Raw genomic sequence first — 22,455 nt, forward strand, 5'->3', positions numbered from 1 at the left:
CCAAGATGTTCTACCCTTACAAGTCACTATATTTACTCTTTTTAACAGACCTAACTTTGGGGAAGTATAAGATAAAACCATGGTCCCCACATAATTCAACAGGTCAATAATCAGCCAAAGTTGGAAAAAGTCAGCTTCCTTCTTCCTACAAATGAGTTTAGGTTCTCTGTAAGAGGCAGAACCAGAGCTAATAAGGATCTCATGTAAGATTTGTCTCATGTTACTGGACCCAGACAGTATTATCATGTCAAATGAACTAAGTGCACCACTAAATAGCCTCCCAGCACATCCCTGTGGGCTGTAGATCCCACAGTGTCGTGTGGGAAGGCCTCCTCCACCCTGTCATCCTGCTACAGAGGAACACAGAACTGCTTCAGAGGCATCTCCTTTCCAATTCTTCTCTTGCTCTACTGGAAACACAGAGCACACCCACTGCTAATAGCTGCCCTCCTCTGTATGAGCCATGGTTATCCTTTAATCCATATACCGAAGATGAACCCTGCCTTGGGCTACCCTGCAGTGTCTAGCTGACCAAAATCTAATCCTCCCCCAATCCTTTATTTAAATTTCATGCTTAGTAAGTAAAGTTGGAAACTATTCCAATACATTATACGTGTCAGAAGCTAAATAATGGACATACAATGCCTTAAAAATTGCACTTTCAAACAAAAACCTCATGAAATGCCTCTTCTCTTCATTTATACCAAGTATCTTTTATTCTGCTTCCGCCAGCAGTGAATCTTAGCCCACAATCCTCACACTTCAAGCCAGCTCTGTGTTCTTCTGTCTGCTTAGTTGGTAATTACTTCAAAAGGTTATTTTTGAATTAGCTTCTGAAATACAGTGTAAAAACAGAAACCGCTCTAAGGAGATTTGTAAAAGGAGGCTTACCTCATCTGAGTCCACTAACACTGGGAGAGCGCTGAAACAAAAGAGAAATAACAGTGAACTCTACAAGAACTCTACAACCAGAGCTGCGGGGCAGCAGGGCACCTGGGAGGGACCAGGGCTTAGTGGACTGGCAGTGTTCTGCCTTCTGATTATAGGATGTGTGCAGTTTCCAGAATGCATGTTCCTTTGGAAAAGTTCAGTCTAAAGAGAAATACTTTAAAGATCTGAACTTTAAACAGAAACAAGCTGGTACTACAAGGGCACTCCTACTACATATGGGGCAGTGGGCTGAACTCACAGGAGCATCCAAACACACTCTACTCCCTATTTCCTTTTCAATCCTCGACAATTGGCTGGGTATCTGCCACTTTAATTACAAAACTAAATTCCGTGCTTTTGTGAAAATGAGAGAGAAGCACATTATCAAACATAGTATTTTTTTTTCTGGAAAACATCTGTTTGGAGATGTATTTATTTACTGTACATGATAGCAGGTGTGTGTGATTGGAACGCAGGTGTGGACATCAAGAGGGCTACTCGGGCTGGCTCTCGCCCTCTTCCCCACAGACCCTGGGACTGAACTTCCTGCCTTTGTCGGCTGTTCCAGATACAAACACACCTAAAATTCTCAGTATTCAAGGATGAGATGTAAAGAACCTTGATGCTTATGAGGAATATATAAAAAAGCAAATATATAAAAAATAAAACTACCACACAAAATGAAGTCCACAATACACACAAGGGTGACAACAAAAGCAGACTCCCCCTGAAGTCGTGAAAGCTTGAGCTGGTAAGACAGCTCAGAGGCTAAGTATGCCACCAACATGGTGACTTGAATTAAGATTCCTAGGCCTTTATGGAAGGAGGGAACCAACTTCTACAAATTCTCACCTGACCTTTACATATACAAATGGATGTAAAAAAATAGTTTTACATGAACTTTTCTGTGGTAAAAAATTAAAATGAGGGCTGGAGAGATGGCTCGGTGGTTAAGAGCATTGCCTGCTCTTCCAAAGGTTCTGAGTTCAATTCCCAGCAACCACATGGTGGCTCACAACCATCTGTAATGAGGTCTGGTGCCCTCTTTTGCTTGCAGACATACACACAGACAGAATATTGTATATATAATAAATAAATATTTAAAAAAAATTAAAATGAAATAAAAAGATTCTGAAAACTGTAACCAGGAAGAGAGAGAATTGGTTACAGGTCGCTAGTACTGAAATGGCTGTACAGTGGAAAGGGGTTGGGGCTATGTTCAGTTCTGCAAGTTTACACACACACACACACACACACACGCACACGCACAAACACACGCTTTGAAAAACACCCAATAAAATCTCCTTAAACTACAGCCTCAGGTTTAAACTTGGAACAGAGGATATTTACACATCTGTGAATGAAGAGGGAATATTTTCTTCCACCCACTTCAAATCTTCATCCTGTAGAAATAAATATTTTATTTAGTGTTTGCTAAATATCACCTGAAAACATACATTTTTTTGGTAGCATGTTTTCTTACAAACTTAAATCATATGAATGGAATCTGTTAGTTGTGACACGTGCTGGCTTAGAATGTCACACACAAGTGTGACAGTGTTTCATAAACAGACAGAACATTACTGATTTTTCTGTTTCTTGGTTTTAACTAAGAATATTACTGATCTTCCCTGCCCCCACTTTGTTTATTTGCTTTTCATTGGTTTAAATCCAGGAAGGGTACAGCTTCACAAGGATTCTGTGTCCAGTGGCCTTTGCAGGAAAGTTGCTTCAGAAACTGGCAGGAACCATGCCACTGTTTCCATGGGCCTGAGTTACTTTTCTCCAGATCGCTCTGGTTTTGTTTGGTTTGCCACCAGGTGCTACTGTGTTGTGTTTTGCTTTGTATGCATAAGCACATCTCTTTCCCAAGTAGAACTTAGTTTCATCTCGGGCATAAACACCTTCAATTTAAAGAACAGCTGTGTGCTCTCTCTGGTTCTGGAGACCTTGTCTATAGACAGCTGAAATGGATTTGCACCATTGCCGTTCCCAGCAGGCCTCTAAGGTCAACAGCAAGAACTTCCCTCACCTCCACAGGTACCAAGATGGCAGAAAGAGCTTGTTCGTTTTTTGTCTTAAGAAGTCAAACTAAAAATGTAGAATTGATTTTTAAGACAGAAAACGGCAAGGTCCACTGTTTTTGCTTCTATCCCTCATTATGCCTAATTTGCACACATTCTTGGGTTTATATTTATATTCAATTGAAAACAATAATGGACAATGCTCTAACCTCAGCAAAGCACTGTTCATAGTCCTATACCAGACAAAGAAGGCCAATCAGCTGGAGTAGGTAGAGGTTTCCCTTCTAGTAGAAATTTACACTGTATACATAATGAATGTTTTTTAAAGAAGGAAATTTACTTCTAGTTATTACACTCAAATCTAGTTTTTCTTTCCTGTGTACCTGGCTATCTGGGCTGTTCTACTTGCGGCAATAAGCACCTTGCTGACTGAGACAAGGCAACAGAGTCCTGTTTCTGGTCCTAGGTAGAAATTAGTAACGACAAGTAAGACCTCCAATTTCTGATCAAAAGCCGACAGCACTGAGTTTAGAAAAATGAGTAAACTCCACTGACATGTTTGTGACTACCAAGTTTTAAATAAACTGATACACATCACTACAGGGGAACTAACAAGTTGGAACCGTTAACACAGCTTAAGTATCCCTCCCTCATCTGAAATTCTTGGAGCCAGAATTTCATATATTATATTTCCAAGTATTTACATACACACAGTGAAAAGCACAGGGATGGGACCCAAGTTGAAACATGAAATTCATTTATGATTCATCTACTTTGCACACAGAAGCGAAGACAACTTTATATAGTATTTGTAAGAATCTGGTATGACATAAAGTTTCACGGCAGGTTTTTTATTGTGTCATGTTGATGCTCAAAAATTTGGGGGCTTTAAATTCTCAAATTAGTGTGTTCTATCTGCAGCTTTAAGACAAACTGAGTACAATTAGAGGTTTTTAAATTACCACGAAACTACTCAAAGGATTTATTTTACAACTGCCAAAGTAAAAATAAGAGAATTTGTCAAATCCTACTGAGAACAGTGTTGTCTGCCACAGAGCACTTGTCCCGTGGAACGCCCACACATATGTAATTTTATGTATCATTCCATGGCAGCAGAGTGGAAGAATGTGTAAGGTTCATTGTGCTTAGCTGTCATCACCATCACTTTCATGCACATCAACATGTGTAATGTATTTTAAGACTCATCTTTGAGCCAGGTGTGGTGGTGCAGGTCTTTGATCCCAGCACTTGGGAGGCAGAGGCAGGCAGATCTGTGAGTTCGAGGTCTATAGAGTGAGCTCGAGGCCTGGTCTACAGAATGAGCTCTGGGTTTGGTTCCTTGCACCCCAGTGGTGACTCACAATCAACTATCACTGCAGTTCAGAGGCTGATTCTCGCCTCTGACCTGAGGACACCAGGCACATACATGATGCACATCCATGCAACAACACTTTTATACATAGAAAGGAATAGTTTATAGACTCACCCCTGTCTTAAGGTCTACATTTGACTTATGTGTTCATGGTTTTAGAAGTCTGTTATTTTAGAAAGTGAACAAGACATAAATTCTTTCCCCAACAGGTGACAACCTGGATCTAACACAGCTTCAGAAGAAATTGCTTGGATGTGCTGAAGAGCTACCACTGACTTTACCAAGACAAAGCCTCTCCACCTGGGATGAGTCTGGTAGAGACCCAACAGGGCTGGGAAGCCTGAGGTGCTGCACCTCCAACAAGCGCCCGACCTCGGGCTGCTGGCCCAAGCACAGCACCTGACAAGTGAGGACAGACAGCAGCGACATTGCAGCTATGGGCCTGAACCTGCAACCAGTGCCTGGACACAGCTAATTTAATAACAACAAGCCTTAGCAAAAGCTCCTTTGACAATCAGCGACTCTCACATGGGCAGACTCTAAAGTATCAGACAAAGATCCACTAAATACACAGATACTCACGAAATTATCAGAAGTAGGTTTAGCTGTTCCATTCGAAACCGTTTTTGAGGCTCTTAGTTTTATTCCTTCAGCTATAATGATAAACATCACAGAGACATATAAAAGATTACTAGTTATACTTTCCTTTATAACTTCACACTTAATACCACAATAAGAAAAAAAGAATTTTTTAAAGAGTAAGCAGTAGCCACTTTGGCCAGGGGAGTAGCTTTAATATGCCATTTCGGAATGAGAAAAGAGGCACAGGGAAAGCTAATAGGCTTTTGAATTGATATGTACCAGTTGAACATTTTATGGGAACAGTGGTATTTCAACCCACACACATACCCAGTGTGTCAGAAACACATCAGGGCAGTTCATCAAATGTCACTTCAAAATGATCGTTTCTCTGTGCTGGGAACAGAGCCCCCCTAGCTATTTGAAAAAAACAATGAATTAATAACTGTAGTCACCCCACTGTACTACCCACTAGGACTTGTCCTTCTTTCTAACTTGAATTCTGTCCGCCCCATTCTGTTTTTCGAGACAGGGTTTCTTGGAGCGTGTCCTGGAACTAGCTCTTGTAGACCAGGCTGGCCTCGAGCTCACAGAGATCCGCCTGCCTCTGCCTCCTGAGTGCTGGGATTAAAGCCTGCACCACCACTGCCCAGCTGAATTCTGTCTGTTTTAAACAACTGTTGTCTATTATTGTTCCTGTTTTTTCTCCTCACCTCAACTTGTTACTCCCTGCGTCCAAGATCAACTGTTTTGCTTCTCTATTAGTACGAACATGTTTGTCTACCTTTCTGTCCCTGGCCTAATTCACCGAGTAGTATCCTCCAGGTTTAGGTTCTGGTAACTATTTCACAACAAGCAGGTTTTCAACTTGCTGGTCTAAAATGTACCTGCGGAGGAGCTCAAGCATATATACTTCCCTAATTCAATTTTAAGTTTAAGGACAAATGTGTAAGGCTTACAGTATTTCAAAAATAAGACATCTTGGGAACTTGGGATATATCTCAGGGATAGAGCATTTGTGAATTGTGAAAAAAGCCCTAGATTTTATCATAACACCCCAACACACACACATGTATCTTAGAAATTTTTACTTGCTTGACATAGAAACAGCAGGGTATGCTTATGGTATAAAATATGATATGAAAATTATTTTCTTCATATTGACTAAAGTTTTAGATTTTTTTAAAAAAAATATGACTTGTAGTAAGTAGTGTGTGAGGAGTCCTCTCCAACTGGCTATCAGTCACGCTGACTGTGAGCAGTGGGAGTTGTAGTAGCTTACTGCTGTCTTGTGTCCCTGATTACTGAGAACACTGAGCACTTTCAATGTGCACACTGCCTGGCCAAGTCTCCTGTCCACTGTTTACCATGCAGGAAACCTTTCAGTGGATGTCTTCCTTTATCATTCTCCACCTTATTTCTTTTCGGGGTGGGGGTGGTGGTGTCTCTCACTTAGCCTACAGTTCACTATTTCGGGAAGACTGACTGGCTAAACAGACCTGTCTGTTTACACTGCCTCTCCCCTCCATCCCCAACTCTATCATGTTGTTGCACCTGGCTATTATGTAGGTGCTATGATCCAAACTCAATTTCTCATATGTACTTAGCAAACACTCCTGAGCTTCCTCCCCAGCGTGTGTGGGTGCTGGGCACCTGTGTGTGTGTGTGTGTGTGTGTGTGTGTGTGTGTGTGTGTGTGTGGTGGTGGTGGTGGTCAGAGGACAATCTCTGGTGTTGTTCCTTGGGTACCACCCACTTACACTTGCCTGGAATCAGCCAAGGCCAGGTTGGCTGGCAGTGAGCCCCAGTGATCTGCCTCCCCTATACATGGGTTAAACATGCATGCTACCCAGCATTTTCTTTGTTTTTTAATATTCGTTCTGGGGATTAAACTCATATCCTCATGCCTGCAAGGCAAACACTTTACAAGCTGAGACATTTCCCCAGTCCTCATAGGAAAGATTTTAAACAACACGTGTGACCTTGCATCTCAAGTAAAAAATTTTTTTTAAAAATATGTATAATAGTCATTTTGAAAAAAAAAACCCACACATCACGCACTTAAATTTTCAGATGTTACCATGAATTCCTCAACTTCATCATCAGAATCATCTATCAAAGGCATGAAGGCATACCTAGGTAAAAACAAAGGAGTCTTTAAACCTGATCACTGTCAGTCATGGCATATAAAAAGCTTATTGTCCAAGTTTCTAATGCATTAAGATAATAACTAACCTTCCACCTCATTTTAGTGTCTTTCTGATGAAAGGAAAGTGCTAATCTGATTTGTGAAATTAAAGATCAAATACTTTCTCAAAAATACTGTTGATGACAAAATTTATTTCTACAGATTGTCCTATATAGCAAGGAGGATTTTTTTTAAAGATTATGTGTATGAATATATTGCCTACTAAATACATTGCATGCCTCATGTCTGCAAAGGCCAGAAAAGGGGATCAGATGCCCTGGAGCTGGAGTTATAGGTGGTTGTGAGCAGCTATGTGGGTAGTGAGAGCTAAACCTGGGTCCTCTGCAAAAGCAACCAGTGCTCTTAACGACTGAGCTTTCTCTTTAGCCCTCAAGGAGAAAATGTTTTTCTATTTATTTATTTATTAATTATACAATATTCTTTCTGTGTGTATGCCCGCAAGCCAGAAAAGGGCACCAGACCCCATTACAGATGGTTGTGAGCCACCATATGGTTGCTGGAAATTGAACTCAGGACCTTGGAAGAGCAGGCAATGCTCTTAACCTCTGAGCCATCTCTCCAGCCAGAGAAAATGTTTATAGACAAAAAAAGCATTACATTTAGAGGATTGATGTTCTATTTTTATATCACCAAATGAATCTATATTTAAACAAACAAACATTTACATTTTAGAATCCTCTAAGAATTTTTGTATTTTAATTATTAAATACATCATATATTAAACATCTTTCCAAAGGTAAGTGCCTCCAAAAGCATTCAGGAAATATTGCTGGTAATAGCAAAAGTCAAATGTCCAGTATTTTTGGAATATGTGTGTGTGTACACACACATTGTCTCTCACATTACAAAATACTGCACAGCCCCTTGGTTACGGTGATGCATCTATCCACGGTGATACCCAGATATATATTTTTAAAAAGAAAAGTGTAGAAAAGTGTATGACTCTTTGCAACAAACACTTGCAGGTAAAGATATATGGACGAAGGGGTTTACTGTGTGACACACTGTCACACGGCAGCGTCCATGAAGAGATTAATTTTTTTCTTTTATTCTCTCTCTTAAATTGTTTTATTTTGAGGGGAGTTATAGGGGCGGAGGGTGGATGTGAGGGGATAGGAAAATGAATGGGATCAAGATGCATGAAGTGAAAGACACATGGGATAAATAAAACAAAAGAAGGAAAAATGCTGCCCCTGCCATACTAGCTGCATACTTTGCTGACTTCTACGTACCATGACTTTTCTCCCCATCTCAATCTTTCACTGTTTTATTGCTATTTTAAAGCTTTTCCATAAATTCTGGCTCTTCACAGAATCTGTTTAGTTTTGTTTTTCGAGACAGGATTTTTCTGTGTAGCTTTGGAGCCTGTCCTGGAACTTGCTCTGTAGATCAGGCTAGCCTTGAACTTACAGGAGTCTGACCTTGAGGTTTCTTTTTCTTACACATTTAAGCACAGTAAAACTTTGGGGGAAAGTCTCCATGTAACAATTAACACAACAAAGCTTCAGGGATGGCTATATCAAAACTCCCTAGCAAAGCATACCTCTATAGGAAAGCACCTGTGATCTTTGCAGTAAGAAGGACTTCTATTGATAGTCAGGGCAAGGGTGTAAGGAGGAAGGACTTGTAATAAGTATAAGGGGAACTTTTATTGTTGAAGGATGCAAAGTACATGAGGCCTCTTTCATGAGGAAGGGTTCTATTCACTGAGAGACAAAGTTCAGGATTAGGGTTGAAACAGCTTAGGATTTTGGAGGACTCAAGTAAAGGCTGGCTCCATAGAATAGCAAAAGATCACCAGGTTGTTTGACAACATCCACTCCTACCTTCCAGGTGAATGAATAGGCATCATTTCCTTCCCTTGGGGGAAAAAAAAGGCCTTTGTGTTTAACAGTTTTGGATTTCCTAATGCTTCCTGGGAGCTATGCCTCCTAAGGTTCTCAACAGCACGGAAGGTAGCTAACAAATGCCTCCGAGTCATAATTCCCTGTGTTGTTACCTCTGATTATTTGCTGATGGCCTCCATAAGAACATGATCACAATAAGGATGAGTGAAAAGAGGAAGCTCCAAAATGCATCATCAACCCAGAGCTCCATCCAATCCTAGAACAAGGATGATCCAAACATGAACTGTCAACTTTCTGTTAAGTGTGCAAATGTCCATTCAAAGAATACACAGGAGTACTGAGATCTCTCCAGCCTGCTTAGCAAGTAAACAAGTAATAATCTTTTTCTAAGGAAACCTATGTTGTAAGCATTGTTTCTAAAGGTAATATACATAATTCCCTTCACAAACAGATTTAGGAAAAAAAATCAAAACATGTAACTTCAAGCAGAAAATTTCAAGAGGGAATTTTGCCAACCAAAGTTCAGTTTCTTTCCTTCAATTGTCTCTTACACGGCAGCAGATGAGGGCACCTGGCCCTTTGTGAGTACTTCTGTGGTCTCAAGAAAGAGGTTCTGAGTGAGAACTGAGATGAATTAGGGGGCATCTCTCCAAAGCCAATGCTAAGTGTGATATCAAAGCAGCACCCCACCTTAGGTGTGTAGTTCCATTAGGTACAGAGCCAGGCTGGGGTGTAGCTCTGTGAAGCAGAGCATGTGCAATGCCCCAGGTGCCATCTCTAGCACCAAAAGGTAAAAAGAAAGAAAAAGGGAGAAAGGGGGCACAAAATTTCTTTTCAAATACATAAAAAGAAGTTCAGAAAAGGGGATAACAAATCTGAGGAACTTGCTCAAATATTTATTTATTTTTGGTATTGTGATACAGGCTCAAATATAAATTCAAGCCCAGGCTGGCCTTGAACTTCTGATCCTCCGGCCTCCTCCAGCTCCTGAAGCTGGGATTACAGGATTGTTCAACTACTGAGAGTTTATATGGCACTGGGATTAAACCCAGGGTTTGTTCATGTGAGACAAGCATTCTACCAACTGAGATCCACCCCTAGTTTCAGAGTTATTTAAAAGAGAAAAAGCTTTTGATAACTCTACAAAAAATAAGTCAAAGTAAAAGGGAAAAACCCAAGAAAATTATTACTTTACAAACTAAATTCTTTGAAATTCTACAACAGTATAATTAAAAACAATAACTGCTTGAATAATTAACTTAAAGACTTTAATAGTTTAATTAACCATTGATTTTTTTTGTCAGCTTAGTGGCTGCATATCAATCTACTCATATTTTAATTATCGTTTGCAGCCCCACAGTTGCTCAGTCAGCACCCCATCAGTCACTCAGGCCAAGGCATAGCAGAGCTTCCTGTCTCACAGCCCTGGCTCTTCCAAGGCCACAATATGTGGTTAAATTAAGTCTCTATCATTCTATTTATCAATAAGACTCAGGAGTCAAAGGCTGGGGTAAAAACTTGATAGCTCGGAGAAGCTGAGTAGCAATTAGCTAACCCTATTTTAGGCCAGAGATGCCACAAGAGACGGTTGAGAGATGCCACTCTTCCCTCTTCCCAGAACCAAAAGGTTCCAGTCCCTACCCTTTCCTTCCCAAGTATCTTTTCTACCCAAATTTTAGCTTCTCAAAGGCCAATTTCAGAAAGTCATTCGCTGGTTCTGCCCCCTGATTTAGAGCATAAATTTATTGGGCAGTCTCAGGAATGTTAAGAGTGTGATCAAAATAACCCACAACATTTCCCCCCTTTTGTCTAAATAAAGACAGGTCTCTTGGTGTCTCTGGCCAAAATACAAGGCCAAGCTTGTTGTTACTCAGCCTTTCTATGCTAGCAGGTTTTACCCCAGCCTTTCACTCCTGAGTCTTATTGATAAACAGAATGATAGAGACTTAATTTAAACCTACATATTGCAGCTGTAAGAAGGCTTGATTTAAACCTACATAGTGCAGTCAGAAAAGTAGAACCAGAAGCCCCGCCAGGCCACAGCCTGAGTGGCTGGTGGGGCACTAAGGGAGCTGTGGAGCCACTGATGATAATTAAAATATCAGTAGATTTATGTGCAGTCACTAAGCCTACAAAAAAATCATTTGGCATCCTACATTGGATGCCATAAGTAACGAGACATTTTCTGTCTCTCCAGCCAGCTCCCAAATTACAATATAGAGACTTCTTTTGAGTTATAAAAGCTCAGTTGATGGAGGAAGGTCATTGGTTAATTATAATAAACCAACTGCTTGGCCTCATAGCTTAGAACATAGATGGGAGGAGGAAACAGAATAGAATTCTGGGCGGAAGAGGAAGTGAGGTCAGACTCTGCTCTGCTTCCTGAGGGGCTCGACAGCTCTGCTCTGGAGCAGAGAAGAGACACCATGATGGATGGAGGCTAGAATCTTCCCGGTAAGCGCACCTTGGGGTGCTTATACACATCATTAGAAATGGGCTAGTCCAGGTGCGAGAATTGGCCTGTAAGGGCTAGAGTTCATGGGCCAAGCAGTTCTTTAAATGAATACAGTTTGTGTGTTGTTATTTCGGGCATGAGCTAGCCAAGCGGCCGGGGTGTTGGGGACGCAGCCCCGCCGCTTCATATTTCAACACTCAGTCTTGTCTTAGGATTGTTCCTAACTAGCTCTTATAACTTAAATTAACCCATTTATATTAATCTATGTTCTATCGCATGGCGTTACCTCTTTTCCACCTTGAACCTCCTGTTTCTTCTCCATGTCTCCTGGCATCTCCTGTGTACCTAGATTCCTTCTCCTCTTCCTTTCTCTCCCCTATAAATCCCACCTATAACTCCTGCCTAGCTATTGGCTGTTCAACTTTTTATTACACCAATCACAGCAGTATACCTTCACACAATGTACAAATACCCCATAACAAACCACTTTAATTATCTAGCCAATGATTTAACTAAATTTAAAAATACTTAAGATTTTACTTACTGATTGGCATTTTGCAATCCTGAAGGTCTTTGTTGTCCACACCATAAACACTATAGAAGCTGAAAGACAAAGTCACCTTTGAAAGAACATACAACACTGAAATGGGTTGTTTTAGAAAGAGGCACAGATAGCTTACCTAGCACAGCAAAGATGAGTGTATTTGTAAAATGCCTATACAATGAAAATTTCACTGTGTTCTTTCTTAGCCTTAGAGTCTTCATAGTCTGTGCCAAACTTATAAAAATGTGAAAAACTAGTTAAGGAAAAACATGGAAAATGGCAAAGTATAGTTAAAGAAAATATAGTAAGAACCTTAAACTATAATCCCAAAACACAGCAGTGCTAAATACAACTCTTAAAACAGAACACAGAAAATGAATCTTAATCTATACCATTCTAAAATTATAATTAATTTCACAGTTTTCTATATAAAATTTCCATTGCCTAAAATGAATAAACAGACTTTAAGGAAAAAAGGCAAAAAAACCTGTGATGTATTCCTGTGATACAGGACAGTGTAGTGTACACAGTCAAAGCAGAAACCCTCAGCTAAGACACCTCTTGCTACCTATGACACCATTTCTGTTGCTTTCTTGTTTTCTTTTTCTAGTTCGTTCTTATGTTATTCTCTAAATAACCATAATTGAGGAGTCAGAGCATCTATCAATTCCTTTTTATAAATTAAAAAACTGACAAAAGAAGCCTGAGTTTAAGGAGACATCTCTTGGAAGGACAAGGGCATGTAAGCTATTCAAGCAACTTAAAGGCTAGGGAGAAAAGACCTGTGAACGGAAGGATGCAAGCACAGGGAGTTGGCCGGGCACAGTGACAACATACAAGTCTTTTTTTGGGGGGGGAACACTGATGGTTCTCATGAGGCCCTTTAAAGAGGTAGGTACGTGTTCGGGCTGACAGTGGGTTCAAGGATCGTTGGAGGGAAAAGTCTTTAAGTTTGGTAAAGTTAGTATTTTGTCTTGATTAGACAAGGAAACAGAAAGTTTAGCTAATCATTCATAAGGCAAAGCATGGGAATTTGGAGGGTCTGGGTCTGGCTTAGTCAGCTAAAGCAGGAACATCCTGGATCAAGTCCTATGGAAAGGGACAATAGCCTTTTCCAGAACACAAATGGTTGAGGGAATTAAAAAAAAAAAAATTTATTTATTTATTTATTATGTATACAATATTCTGTCTGTATGTCTGCAGGCCAGAAGAGGGCACCAGACCTCATTACAGATGGTTGTGAGCCACCATGTGGTTGCTGGGAATTGAACTCAGGACCTTTGGAAGAGCAGGCAATGCTCTTAACCACTGAGCCATCTCTCCAGCCCTTGAGGGAAGATTTTGCATTGGTTGCTTTCCAAGAGTATCAGGCTCAAGTAAGGCTAATACTATCCAGAAAGAGGAAACAGAGATTTCCTTGCTGACCCCTGAGGTCAGCAGAGGCCTGCAGGTCTCTGCTCATGCAGTTGAGTTCCTCCTTGGGGGCATAGCAGGGGCCTTTATTTATGAACCAGATACCAACAGAGAGCAGGGCAAGCTTTGAATTTGTACCTCTTTAAAAGACTAAATACTTCAAAAAGCTGGGTGGTGGTGGTACACACGTTTAATCCCAGTACTTGGGAGGCAGAAGCAGGTGGATCTCTGTGAGTTCAAGGCCAGTCTGATCTACAGAAAGAGTTCAAGGACAGCTAGAGAAACCTTGTCTCAAAAAAAAAAAAAAAAAAGACTAGAAATTAAAAAAAAAGTTTTTGTTCAATCATTCTAGATATCCAATACTTTTACAATAAAATTTTTCCCCTTTCTTTCTTAAAAATTTTAGTTAATTAAAAAAATGTTCTTTGAGAAAGGGTCTCACTGTGTAGCCATGGCTGGTCTGGAACTCAGAGATCCTTCTCTGCCTGCCTCCAAGTGCTGGGATTAAGATGTGTACCACTATGGCTGACAAGATCAGCTTCTAAAGTAACACACTCCAATCAAGTAGGCCCTACTGTGAGACCCTACAAAAGTGCAAACACACTGTACTCCTTAAACACATCAGATGAAACAAACAAATCTGTTCTTGTTAGATCATCCAAAGGTGTTCTTTAAGCCACAGGGTTAAAAATATCACAAGTAAATTTGAAACTGCCTAAGCCTTTACTTACCAAGACACTGTTTAATTGGGTCAAGTTTAACTCACCCCACCGCTACCCCCTGCAGAAGAGAAAGCAGTGATGAAAGTGCACAGGCTCCACAAGGTGGAGAGAGCCAGGGGAGCATGCTGCTGCAGTAAGAAAAGGATATCCACCAGCACAAGCCCGAGTCAAGGAGAGAGAGAGGCAGGCTGGCCAGAAGAACAAGATCAGAGTCATTCGCCTGCAGCAAAACAGCAAAACAAATAACCAAGCAGCAAAGGGGGTATGGGGAGACATAAGAAAGACTACCAACTTTGAATTTCTGTCAGTTAAGATTCTTACAGGATTAACTTTTTGTGTTAGGTTCATCAAAATCAAAGAGAGTAAGGTCATTGCCCCAAACCATCAATTTCGTATTCAGCCCTGCTTACATCTGCTAAAATCCATAACCACCCAGGACACCGACTTCTTACTTTACAGTGCTAAAAATGACCAAACAGCAGGTGACAGAAAACTTGGCAAATTCAGATTCAAAGGAAAGGGCTATTATAGTAACTTATTTCTGGTCACCATTCAGTACTGTACAGGATAATTTTAATTTCTGAATTTCTTTATGAACACCAAGTAAATTAAACCTGTCTCCTTGCTTTTCCTACCTCTCCACTCTGTTGACTCACTGTACAGGAAGGTAATGAAGTCAATGCTGTCCAAAGGCGATAGCCTGCCCATATTAACACAGAGATGGGATCAGAAAATACAGAGCTTTTTCCTTGAAAATTTCTGCCAGTTACTACCTGAATGTTTTCCCAATGAATCACCCTGTGGAGGGTTAAGAAGAATTCTTTGGGGTATGTATCTGTAAGTCCCAAGAGAAAACAGCACATTTTGTTGTTTGTTTGTTTTGGGACAGGGTTTCTTTAAGCAGCCCCAGCTGTCTTTGAACTCGCTTTGAAGCTCAGGCTGGCCTCTAACTTAGAAATCAGCTGCCTCTGCCTCCCAAGTACTAGTATTAAAGGCATGTACCATCACACCCGGCTACAAAATTCTTCTGGATGAGAAGTCTGAAGTTCAATTGCTTAATGCAAGGGCATATTCCCTGACTTGTCAAAAACTCCAGGCACAAACTACTTTACAAAATAGGTAATTTCAAAAGGGGCAGCCCAGGGTCCTTTCTAAATACACAGTGGCATAGGACAAGCCATCAGGGCAGTGATGTACTGCTGAGGGCGGGGTTGCTCCATCTCTACTGTAGCTCTATCATCCTAATTCCAGAGGTGTCTATTTCTTCTGTTCGTTCTCCACAGGAAGGCAAGCATCTCTAAGAAGCCACAGCAGAGGCTGCACAGGACCCATTGTTACATCATTTACATCTTTTGTTCCATCTTTCCCCATGAACTCATCTGCCATATCCCCCCACCATATTTACATGTAAAAATCTAATCTGGGATATTCTGCCACTGTCTCCTTTAGCTTTACACTTCCAACTATGCTTTCCCCTCAATTCTCTTCCTACTTACTCAACCATTTCTGTGAAGTCTTTACTTTTATTGCCAGAGTTTTCCTCTTGCCTCTATTCTCACACCAACACTCTAAAATGGCAATTTCTCCTGCTGTGCTGTTCCAGTGAAGTTACATATTTGTCTCTATCAGGCGTGAATTCTGTAAATGCAGAGACAATATTCTCTATTTGTGCCTCACTGTGTCAGGTGTACACTGAGCACTTTATTTAGTGAACTAACAGAAAAATAAAGACATTTCTATCTGGAGAGTTACTACTTTCTTGCCTTTAGCTAAACTACTATATTGAGAAAACAATAATGCACAATTATATTTCATTCCACCATTATTATAAATTAAAAGTAATCTAATTTTAATAATACCACAAACTATTTTGGGAGGACATGGTAAAGGATATGAACCACACAAAAATGGAGTCAATAACTGCTAAAATAATGTCACTCAATACAACAGCTAAATGTTTAGAACCCTGAAAGATAAAAGTAGGGAAGGTCTAAATTTACACACGATTCACTGCAGTGTATAAGTATCACGTGAAGAGAAACAATTTTGCTTTTTATCACCTACAATACCATGGAAGACTTTATAGCTTGATGGAATTGTGTTTAGCAAACAGAAATCATCTGTTTTGGGAAAACCAAATGTAATTTCTTACCAATTTATTTCATGCTGGAATTAAATAGACTGGCAAATAATAATAATAAAAAAAAATGCTTGCCATGCCCCAATCTCACCCGGACCTGCCATTTCAATGCTCCTCCTCGTCATACCAAACTTAGAGCTGATCCTATGAAAGGAACAGACTCCTGCCCTCCCTTGATGGTAAAAACATACACTCATGTAAAAAAGTTAAAGTAAAAGTAGGATATTATGTGGAAAGGGAGGAACAAACTATAAATTAGATACCTGTTTCAACAGCCAGTATCTAAAGTGTTGGTTATGTAAATGTTAAAATATATAATACTATATTTATATGCAGGTTGTTATTTTTCATATAGTTTTTTTAGTAAAGACTAATTTTCTATGAATTATTATGTTTACATATATATTTAGACATATAGGAGGCTAGCCAGGTGTGGTAGCACAGACCTTTAATCCCAGCACTCAGGAGGCAGAAGCAGGTGGATCTCTGTGAGCTCAAGACCAGGCTGGTCTACAAAGAGAGTTTCAGGACAGGCAGGACTGTTACACAGAGAAACCCTGTCGCAACACAGACACACACAAGGGATTCTTCATGATTATAAAAAGAAACAAATATACTCAAAGAATAAAAGAACAGGTGTATAATACGGAATGCAGATACATCAGGATAATGGAATGAGGCTTGTTAATACTGCTCAAAAATGTCCTCCTTCAAGAGCCAAACAAAAATATGTGAGGGAAGCTCACGTTAACTGCTCTGTGCAGTGATCTGAGCTACACAATGGATTCAATACATTTTGGGTACAATGTAAGTCTATGAGTCAGGTAAACCCCAGTAAGCTTCTCAATTCGGCTTCCCAAGAACTCAAGCTCCTTTCACAGGAGCAGTTCAGCTAGTTTTGCTTTTCTCTTAGGGGTTTTCAGAAACTAAAATCCAACACTTTCTCAGAGGACAAGTGCTATTGCCCACATGACCACGGTCTTCCCTGAACATCACCTCCTCCTGGTTCTTCCAACTATAGGAAGCGCTGACTCCCTAGAGAGTAAATCCAGCTAGAGCAAAGTTAGAGCCAAATGAGAGGAGGGATGCTTACACGAGTGAAGGGAATAATTCCCTTTCTGCTCATTTGATCCATTTCTAAGCCCAGGATTAAGAAAGATATGCCTGTGTTCAACTACGTCAGGGCAGAAATAGACACCCTTAATAATGAGCACAGACGTAGACGTTTCTGGAAGGAGCTGCTTCCAAGGATGCTAATCAGTGCTTCCACTGTCCACTTTTAGAAAGCTCTCTGGGCTCTTCCTTCACCAATTATTAAAAAAAGACTATTCCAAAAAAAAAAAAAAAGACTATTCCATCTGAAAAATACTCAAATTGGAACTCTCTCATACATTGTTATCTTAAAAACAAAGAGATATTAAGAAACTAAGTACAATTTCATTCCATAGCAACAAAAAGGGGTGACTGGGTTAATGTGGCTTTTACCCCAATGACTCTCATGACGCCTTCAATGGCTGCAAAGATCAAGTAAAGCAGTCCCAGTCCGATCACCCGGTGCATGACTGTTCCTAACCGAGGCCTAGAATAAGCAAGAGAGTGGGGAGAGAGAAAGCACAGGTAAGGAGAGCACATCTGAACACAGAACTCACAGGGTCTGTACACAGAGAGCACTATTTAGTTACGTGGCTATGCCTGGAACTCTGTGTTCTCTTTCACAGGACACCAGGACTTACCTCTAGGACTTGAAGCTGTGAAGGTGCCAGAGGATTTGAAGTTCAAGCAACAGGATGAACATAATCAAGTACTACTTAGAATTGAGGAGCAGGTTGGTGAATCCAGGCAGGGTTATGTCAGTGTCTAGGGGCTGCTGACAGAGACTATGACTTCCATTAACTATAACCGCAAGCTATATGGAGCACTATCTTGGAGGAGCCCACTGATCTAGTGACTGGACACAGAGCAGGGTATGAGCAAAAGGAACCCTAATGCCCTCCCTCTCTTTCCTGTCTCTCATCCCATAGCAAGGGTAATAACATAATTTGGCTTTTAATCTTTAAACTTAAAAGTTAAAATAATATTTTTGATTCTTACAACATAAATGAGTAGGGGAAATTTTATTTCTTTTACAATTAACAACCTGAATACAGATGGGATCTACAAATCAGAACTGATTACACATGCTCTTACAATACTTTAAACCCTCTTCTCAGAGTAAGGAAAAAATGGCTTTGAAAATATATCTAAGACAGTCATGTTAAAGCAAAACCTAAGGCAAGGAGCTGGAGAAGGGGACCAGGGTGGTAGCCCCGTTGAGGTTACAGGCAAGAAAGGGCTTGGAATGCTGCCCAGGTTGGCCCTGAACTGGAGGTCATTTGGGGAGTGCTGGGATTACTCAACAGACCTAGCTGTAACGTAACAATTCTATCCAAGGTACTTACTCAAGAAAGACAAAATAAGAAAGCCTAAAAGCCAGTCTGTCAGTGATCATGACAGCTTTACCATTATTGCCAAGAGTTAGGGAGGAAAATTTTTACCAGCTAGTAATAGCCCAACAGCTTTAGGGAGAAAAGCATCCTCATTACCTTGGGAAAGTTATATAACAGAACTCTTCAGGAAACATGGAAAAACACCTCTGTGTGCCCCTTTAAGATAAAAACATACGCTGTTACTGTTTACCTTCCTGCCTTTAGGAGGGAAAGAACTGGGAAGAACTACGTGTGGATAATGATCACCTATTAGAAAGCCAACAAAACCAGGCTTGCTCTCAGCACCATCAAGAGCTAAGCAACTTGGCTAATCCCTACTCTAGCACTATCCGTCTACACCAGCCACATTCAATTAGAAGTAAAATGGGATTAAAAAAATTATTAAAGTGATCAGAACTCCAAGCCATCTATGATTTAAACTAGTCAATGATCCACGAGAAACTGGGGCTTAAAAGCTAGTAAACTATCTTAGTCCTTATGGCAGTCAGAATCCTCCTTACATCAGAGGGAAGGGCAGATCAGAATTACGACAGATAAGAATGTCTGTAATTCAAAAACATAGTTGAGTTGCCATGTTTGCATCTGGGCTTAGATGGTATTTTCTTTATTTAAATAGTTTACTTATTTTCCTTTCATGTGCATTCATGTTTTGCCTGCACGTATGTCAGTGTAAAGGTGTCAGATCCTGATACTGGAGTTACAGGCAATTCTGAACTGCCATGTGAGTGCTAGGAATTGAACCCGGGTCCTCTGGATGAGTAGCTGGTACTCTTAACTACTGAGCCATTTCCCTAGCCCCTAGATGGCAGTTCTAAACAGTCTCTACTGCCCTTGTGAATGAAACACCTGACACAGCAATGTCACCCCTGCCTGGATCCCAGAGACAACTGAACCCAACTCCATTTGTTTTAGTTTTACTCCTGTCACCTCTTCAGGAAGGGCCTGGGAGCCTGACATCTTGATGCTAGCCGTGTTCCCAAACAATGAGAATACACAAATCAGCATAAGGAATTCAGATCCTTGAAGTCACACCCTTAGTACCACTTTTCTACCTTTGTCTTCGCTGTGAACACTTCAGAGCTCCTAGATTTCTCTTACTTTTTTTTTTTTATTAGCTGACATTAATGTTGTTTCCCCTGTGATCCTACCTTAACTTGAAAATACCCTTAACCAAGCACCTCAAACACCTGCCAAACATTTGCACTGTGCAGAGAACAGCTAAAGTTACTAACAGGGCTTTCTACTTCCTCTCACCTCTCCCAAGCTGCTTGTGCCTACGCTGCAGTGGTAGGGTTACTCTCAGGTAGGAGGGCTACTCTGGGAGTACATGGCCTCTGCTGGTTCCCTGGGTAGGTCAATGGTACAAGAGCCCATTATGAATCCTTTAGATGGGAGTGACCCAAATGATGACCATCTTCGCAGTCTCCCACCAGAGATCACCCACAAAAGATAGGAAGGAGTTCCTATTGGTTACGAACCTCCCAAGCACTGAGTTCATCTCTAGGTACACACCCCCATCCCCAGACTGCTTTATAGACAGTAACAGTATTGCTACCTGGATGGCTATGGGCATTCGGCCCTCTGCTACTACTGTCACTACTGCCAGGGGAACCCCTCCAAGTCGGGCCCATCCATGTTTCCTGTAGACCTAGGGACATCTTAATGTGCAGTTCTTATATCAGCCCCTAGCCTTTTCTGCAAGCTTGTTAAAACAGAAAAGGCAAGACAGGGTAAATGAGGTCCTGAGAAAGGAAGATTCAAAGTCGTGTGACCAGTTCTCCTGCCTTCCCTTTCAGAAAGTTTCTGTACCTTTCATGGTGCCCTCAGTGGCTCTAATGTTACAACAGGGTGTCCAGAACTTCATAGCTTTGTGGTCTGCAGGGCAAGGGAAGATCGTATGTCCAGTGGAAAATAAATGATGGTCCCCAGCAATGATGGTTCTGTACTTTGGGCCTGGATTTGTTGCACCTTTATAGTAAAACACAGACTACTTATAAGGTGTGGTGGCACATACCTATAACCCCAGCACTCTGGGAGGTGCAGGCCCCCTTGGGCTACTGGGATTCAATTCAGGACCTTCATTTGGAGATAATATAAAATAGCTAGTCCATGTAAAGTTTGTATTTTTTTTTCTTTCTTTTTCAAGACAAGGTTTCTCAGTAGCTATGGAGCCAGTCCTAGAACTTGCTCTATAGACAAGGCTGGACTCGAACTCACAGAGATCCACCTGCCTCTGACTCCTGAGTGTTGGGATTAAAGGCGTGAGCCATCACCACTTGGTCCATGCAAATTTTTTAAACCCATGCTCTTTCAGGGTTTTCCCTTGGGGATTCAGGCTGCAACAATGACAAGTCCTGAGTTCCACAGAGGTCAGGATGTGCATGAGCAAAAGCACTAGACGGGAGAGTTGGGAGCTGTTCAATACAGCAATACTTACTTCACAATGCCGTAACCCAAGCTCACAATGATCACAAGCAGGCGAGCCAATGTCCTCTTAACTGCAGATATCAACTCTGCAAATATCAGTAAACCTTGGGCTGAGGGGAAGAAAAGAAAACAACTTATTATGTTTATTTTTAGAAACCTTTTAACTAAGACTCCAAAGAATTACCACCATATGCAATGACACTGGCCTCAGACTAATTAGCCATATGTGATTTACAAGCCATTTAATCCAACTGATATTTCAGGCCTCAGTGGAAAGCAGCACTACTTTCTAAAGATTCACCTCAAGTCTCATCAGCTCTACTGGGCAGTTTTCTTACGTCAACCTGAAATCTACCGGAGCTCCCCTCCAAGTCATGTTCAGCAAATATCTGAAAGCCATTACGCTCTCTGGAGTTCTCTTTTCTCCATATGCCTTCATCATTTATTCATTTAAAAAGCATATGTTTAACAGTAAAGTGCTAGCCTAGAATGTGCAAGGCCCTAGGTTCAAACCCAAACACCTCAAAAAGAAATCAAAGTATCTATTGTGCTCCTACCATATTACTGCAGTAATGAAGAGGCCTCTTGATCCCTATCTGCAAAGACTCTGAACTCTGGTTAGGCCATGTAAGCGGACATAACTAAGCATGGGGAGCGCTACATGTGACACAGTAATCCCAAGACTAGGAGAAAGAGCACCTAATACATTATACACTTAGGGGAGGCATAATTGGTCCGGAAAACTCACAGAAGGTGAGTAAATGAGGACTTAAAAACCAAGTGGACATATGTGGGGGAAGGAAGTATGAAGAAGGGAAAAGCATGGTGTATATACAGCAGACTGCAACCTGCCAAGAAAAGAGCACAGGTTAGAGGCTAGGACCACTCATGGCTCTAGGGACTCCATTATGGAGTCTAGACTTAATGCTGAAGGCAATGAGAAGTCAACAGTAAACAGAGAAGAGGAGGGTGGGATTGAGGCCAGGACCAGGATCAATCATAGCTCCAGGGACTCCACAATGGAGTCTAGACTTGATGCTAAGAGCAGTGGGAAGTCAACAACAATAAATACAAAGAATTGGTAAACTACAGCCCAGGGGCTAAATCTGGCCTTGTATATCTCTGTAAATCAAGTTTTAACATAACACAGACAGGTTTATTTATTTATTGTTGTCTGTGGCTACTTTCATAATGGCAGAGCTGAGTGATTACAACATAGACCACGTGGTGTACAAAGTCAAAATATTTAGTACGTGGCCTTTACATAACTCTTCAAACATACTAACAGTGGCTCAGTTTCTTTGACAA

At 40.9% G+C, this 22,455-nt stretch overlaps 1 protein-coding gene and 1 pseudogene across 3 annotated transcripts in view; both read right to left on the reverse strand.

The window, feature by feature from the left end:
- Nucleotides 1-22,455, reverse strand: part of Tmem87b (transmembrane protein 87B) — a 39,455-nt gene that overhangs the window by 3,264 nt on the left and 13,736 nt on the right. For 2 of the 3 annotated variants that reach the window (XM_050133496.1, XM_050133479.1), the window contains exons 9-18: nt 21,158-21,257; nt 17,720-17,813; nt 15,987-16,060; nt 12,096-12,202; nt 11,960-12,018; nt 9,113-9,216; nt 6,966-7,039; nt 4,909-4,979; nt 2,281-2,333; nt 892-922 (exon numbers count right to left, since the gene is read on the reverse strand). In XM_050133496.1, the coding sequence (XP_049989453.1) occupies nt 892-922; nt 2,281-2,333; nt 4,909-4,979; nt 6,966-7,039; nt 9,113-9,216; nt 11,960-12,018; nt 12,096-12,202; nt 15,987-16,060; nt 17,720-17,813; nt 21,158-21,257 (767 nt within the window). Of the gene's footprint in view, nt 1-891; nt 923-2,280; nt 2,334-4,908; nt 4,980-6,965; nt 7,040-9,112; nt 9,217-11,959; nt 12,019-12,095; nt 12,203-14,240; nt 14,315-15,986; nt 16,061-17,719; nt 17,814-21,157; nt 21,258-22,455 lie in introns of all 3 variants that reach the window. The other variant, XM_050133488.1, reaches the window with a different exon arrangement.
- Nucleotides 2,340-4,755, reverse strand: LOC126494598 (60S ribosomal protein L35a-like; annotated as a pseudogene).

This window comes from Alexandromys fortis, unplaced genomic scaffold (assembly GCF_014885135.2).
Source record: "Alexandromys fortis isolate MF-2015 unplaced genomic scaffold, M_Fortis_MF-2015_v1.1 scaffold_6, whole genome shotgun sequence".
NCBI lineage: Eukaryota > Metazoa > Chordata > Mammalia > Rodentia > Cricetidae > Alexandromys > Alexandromys fortis.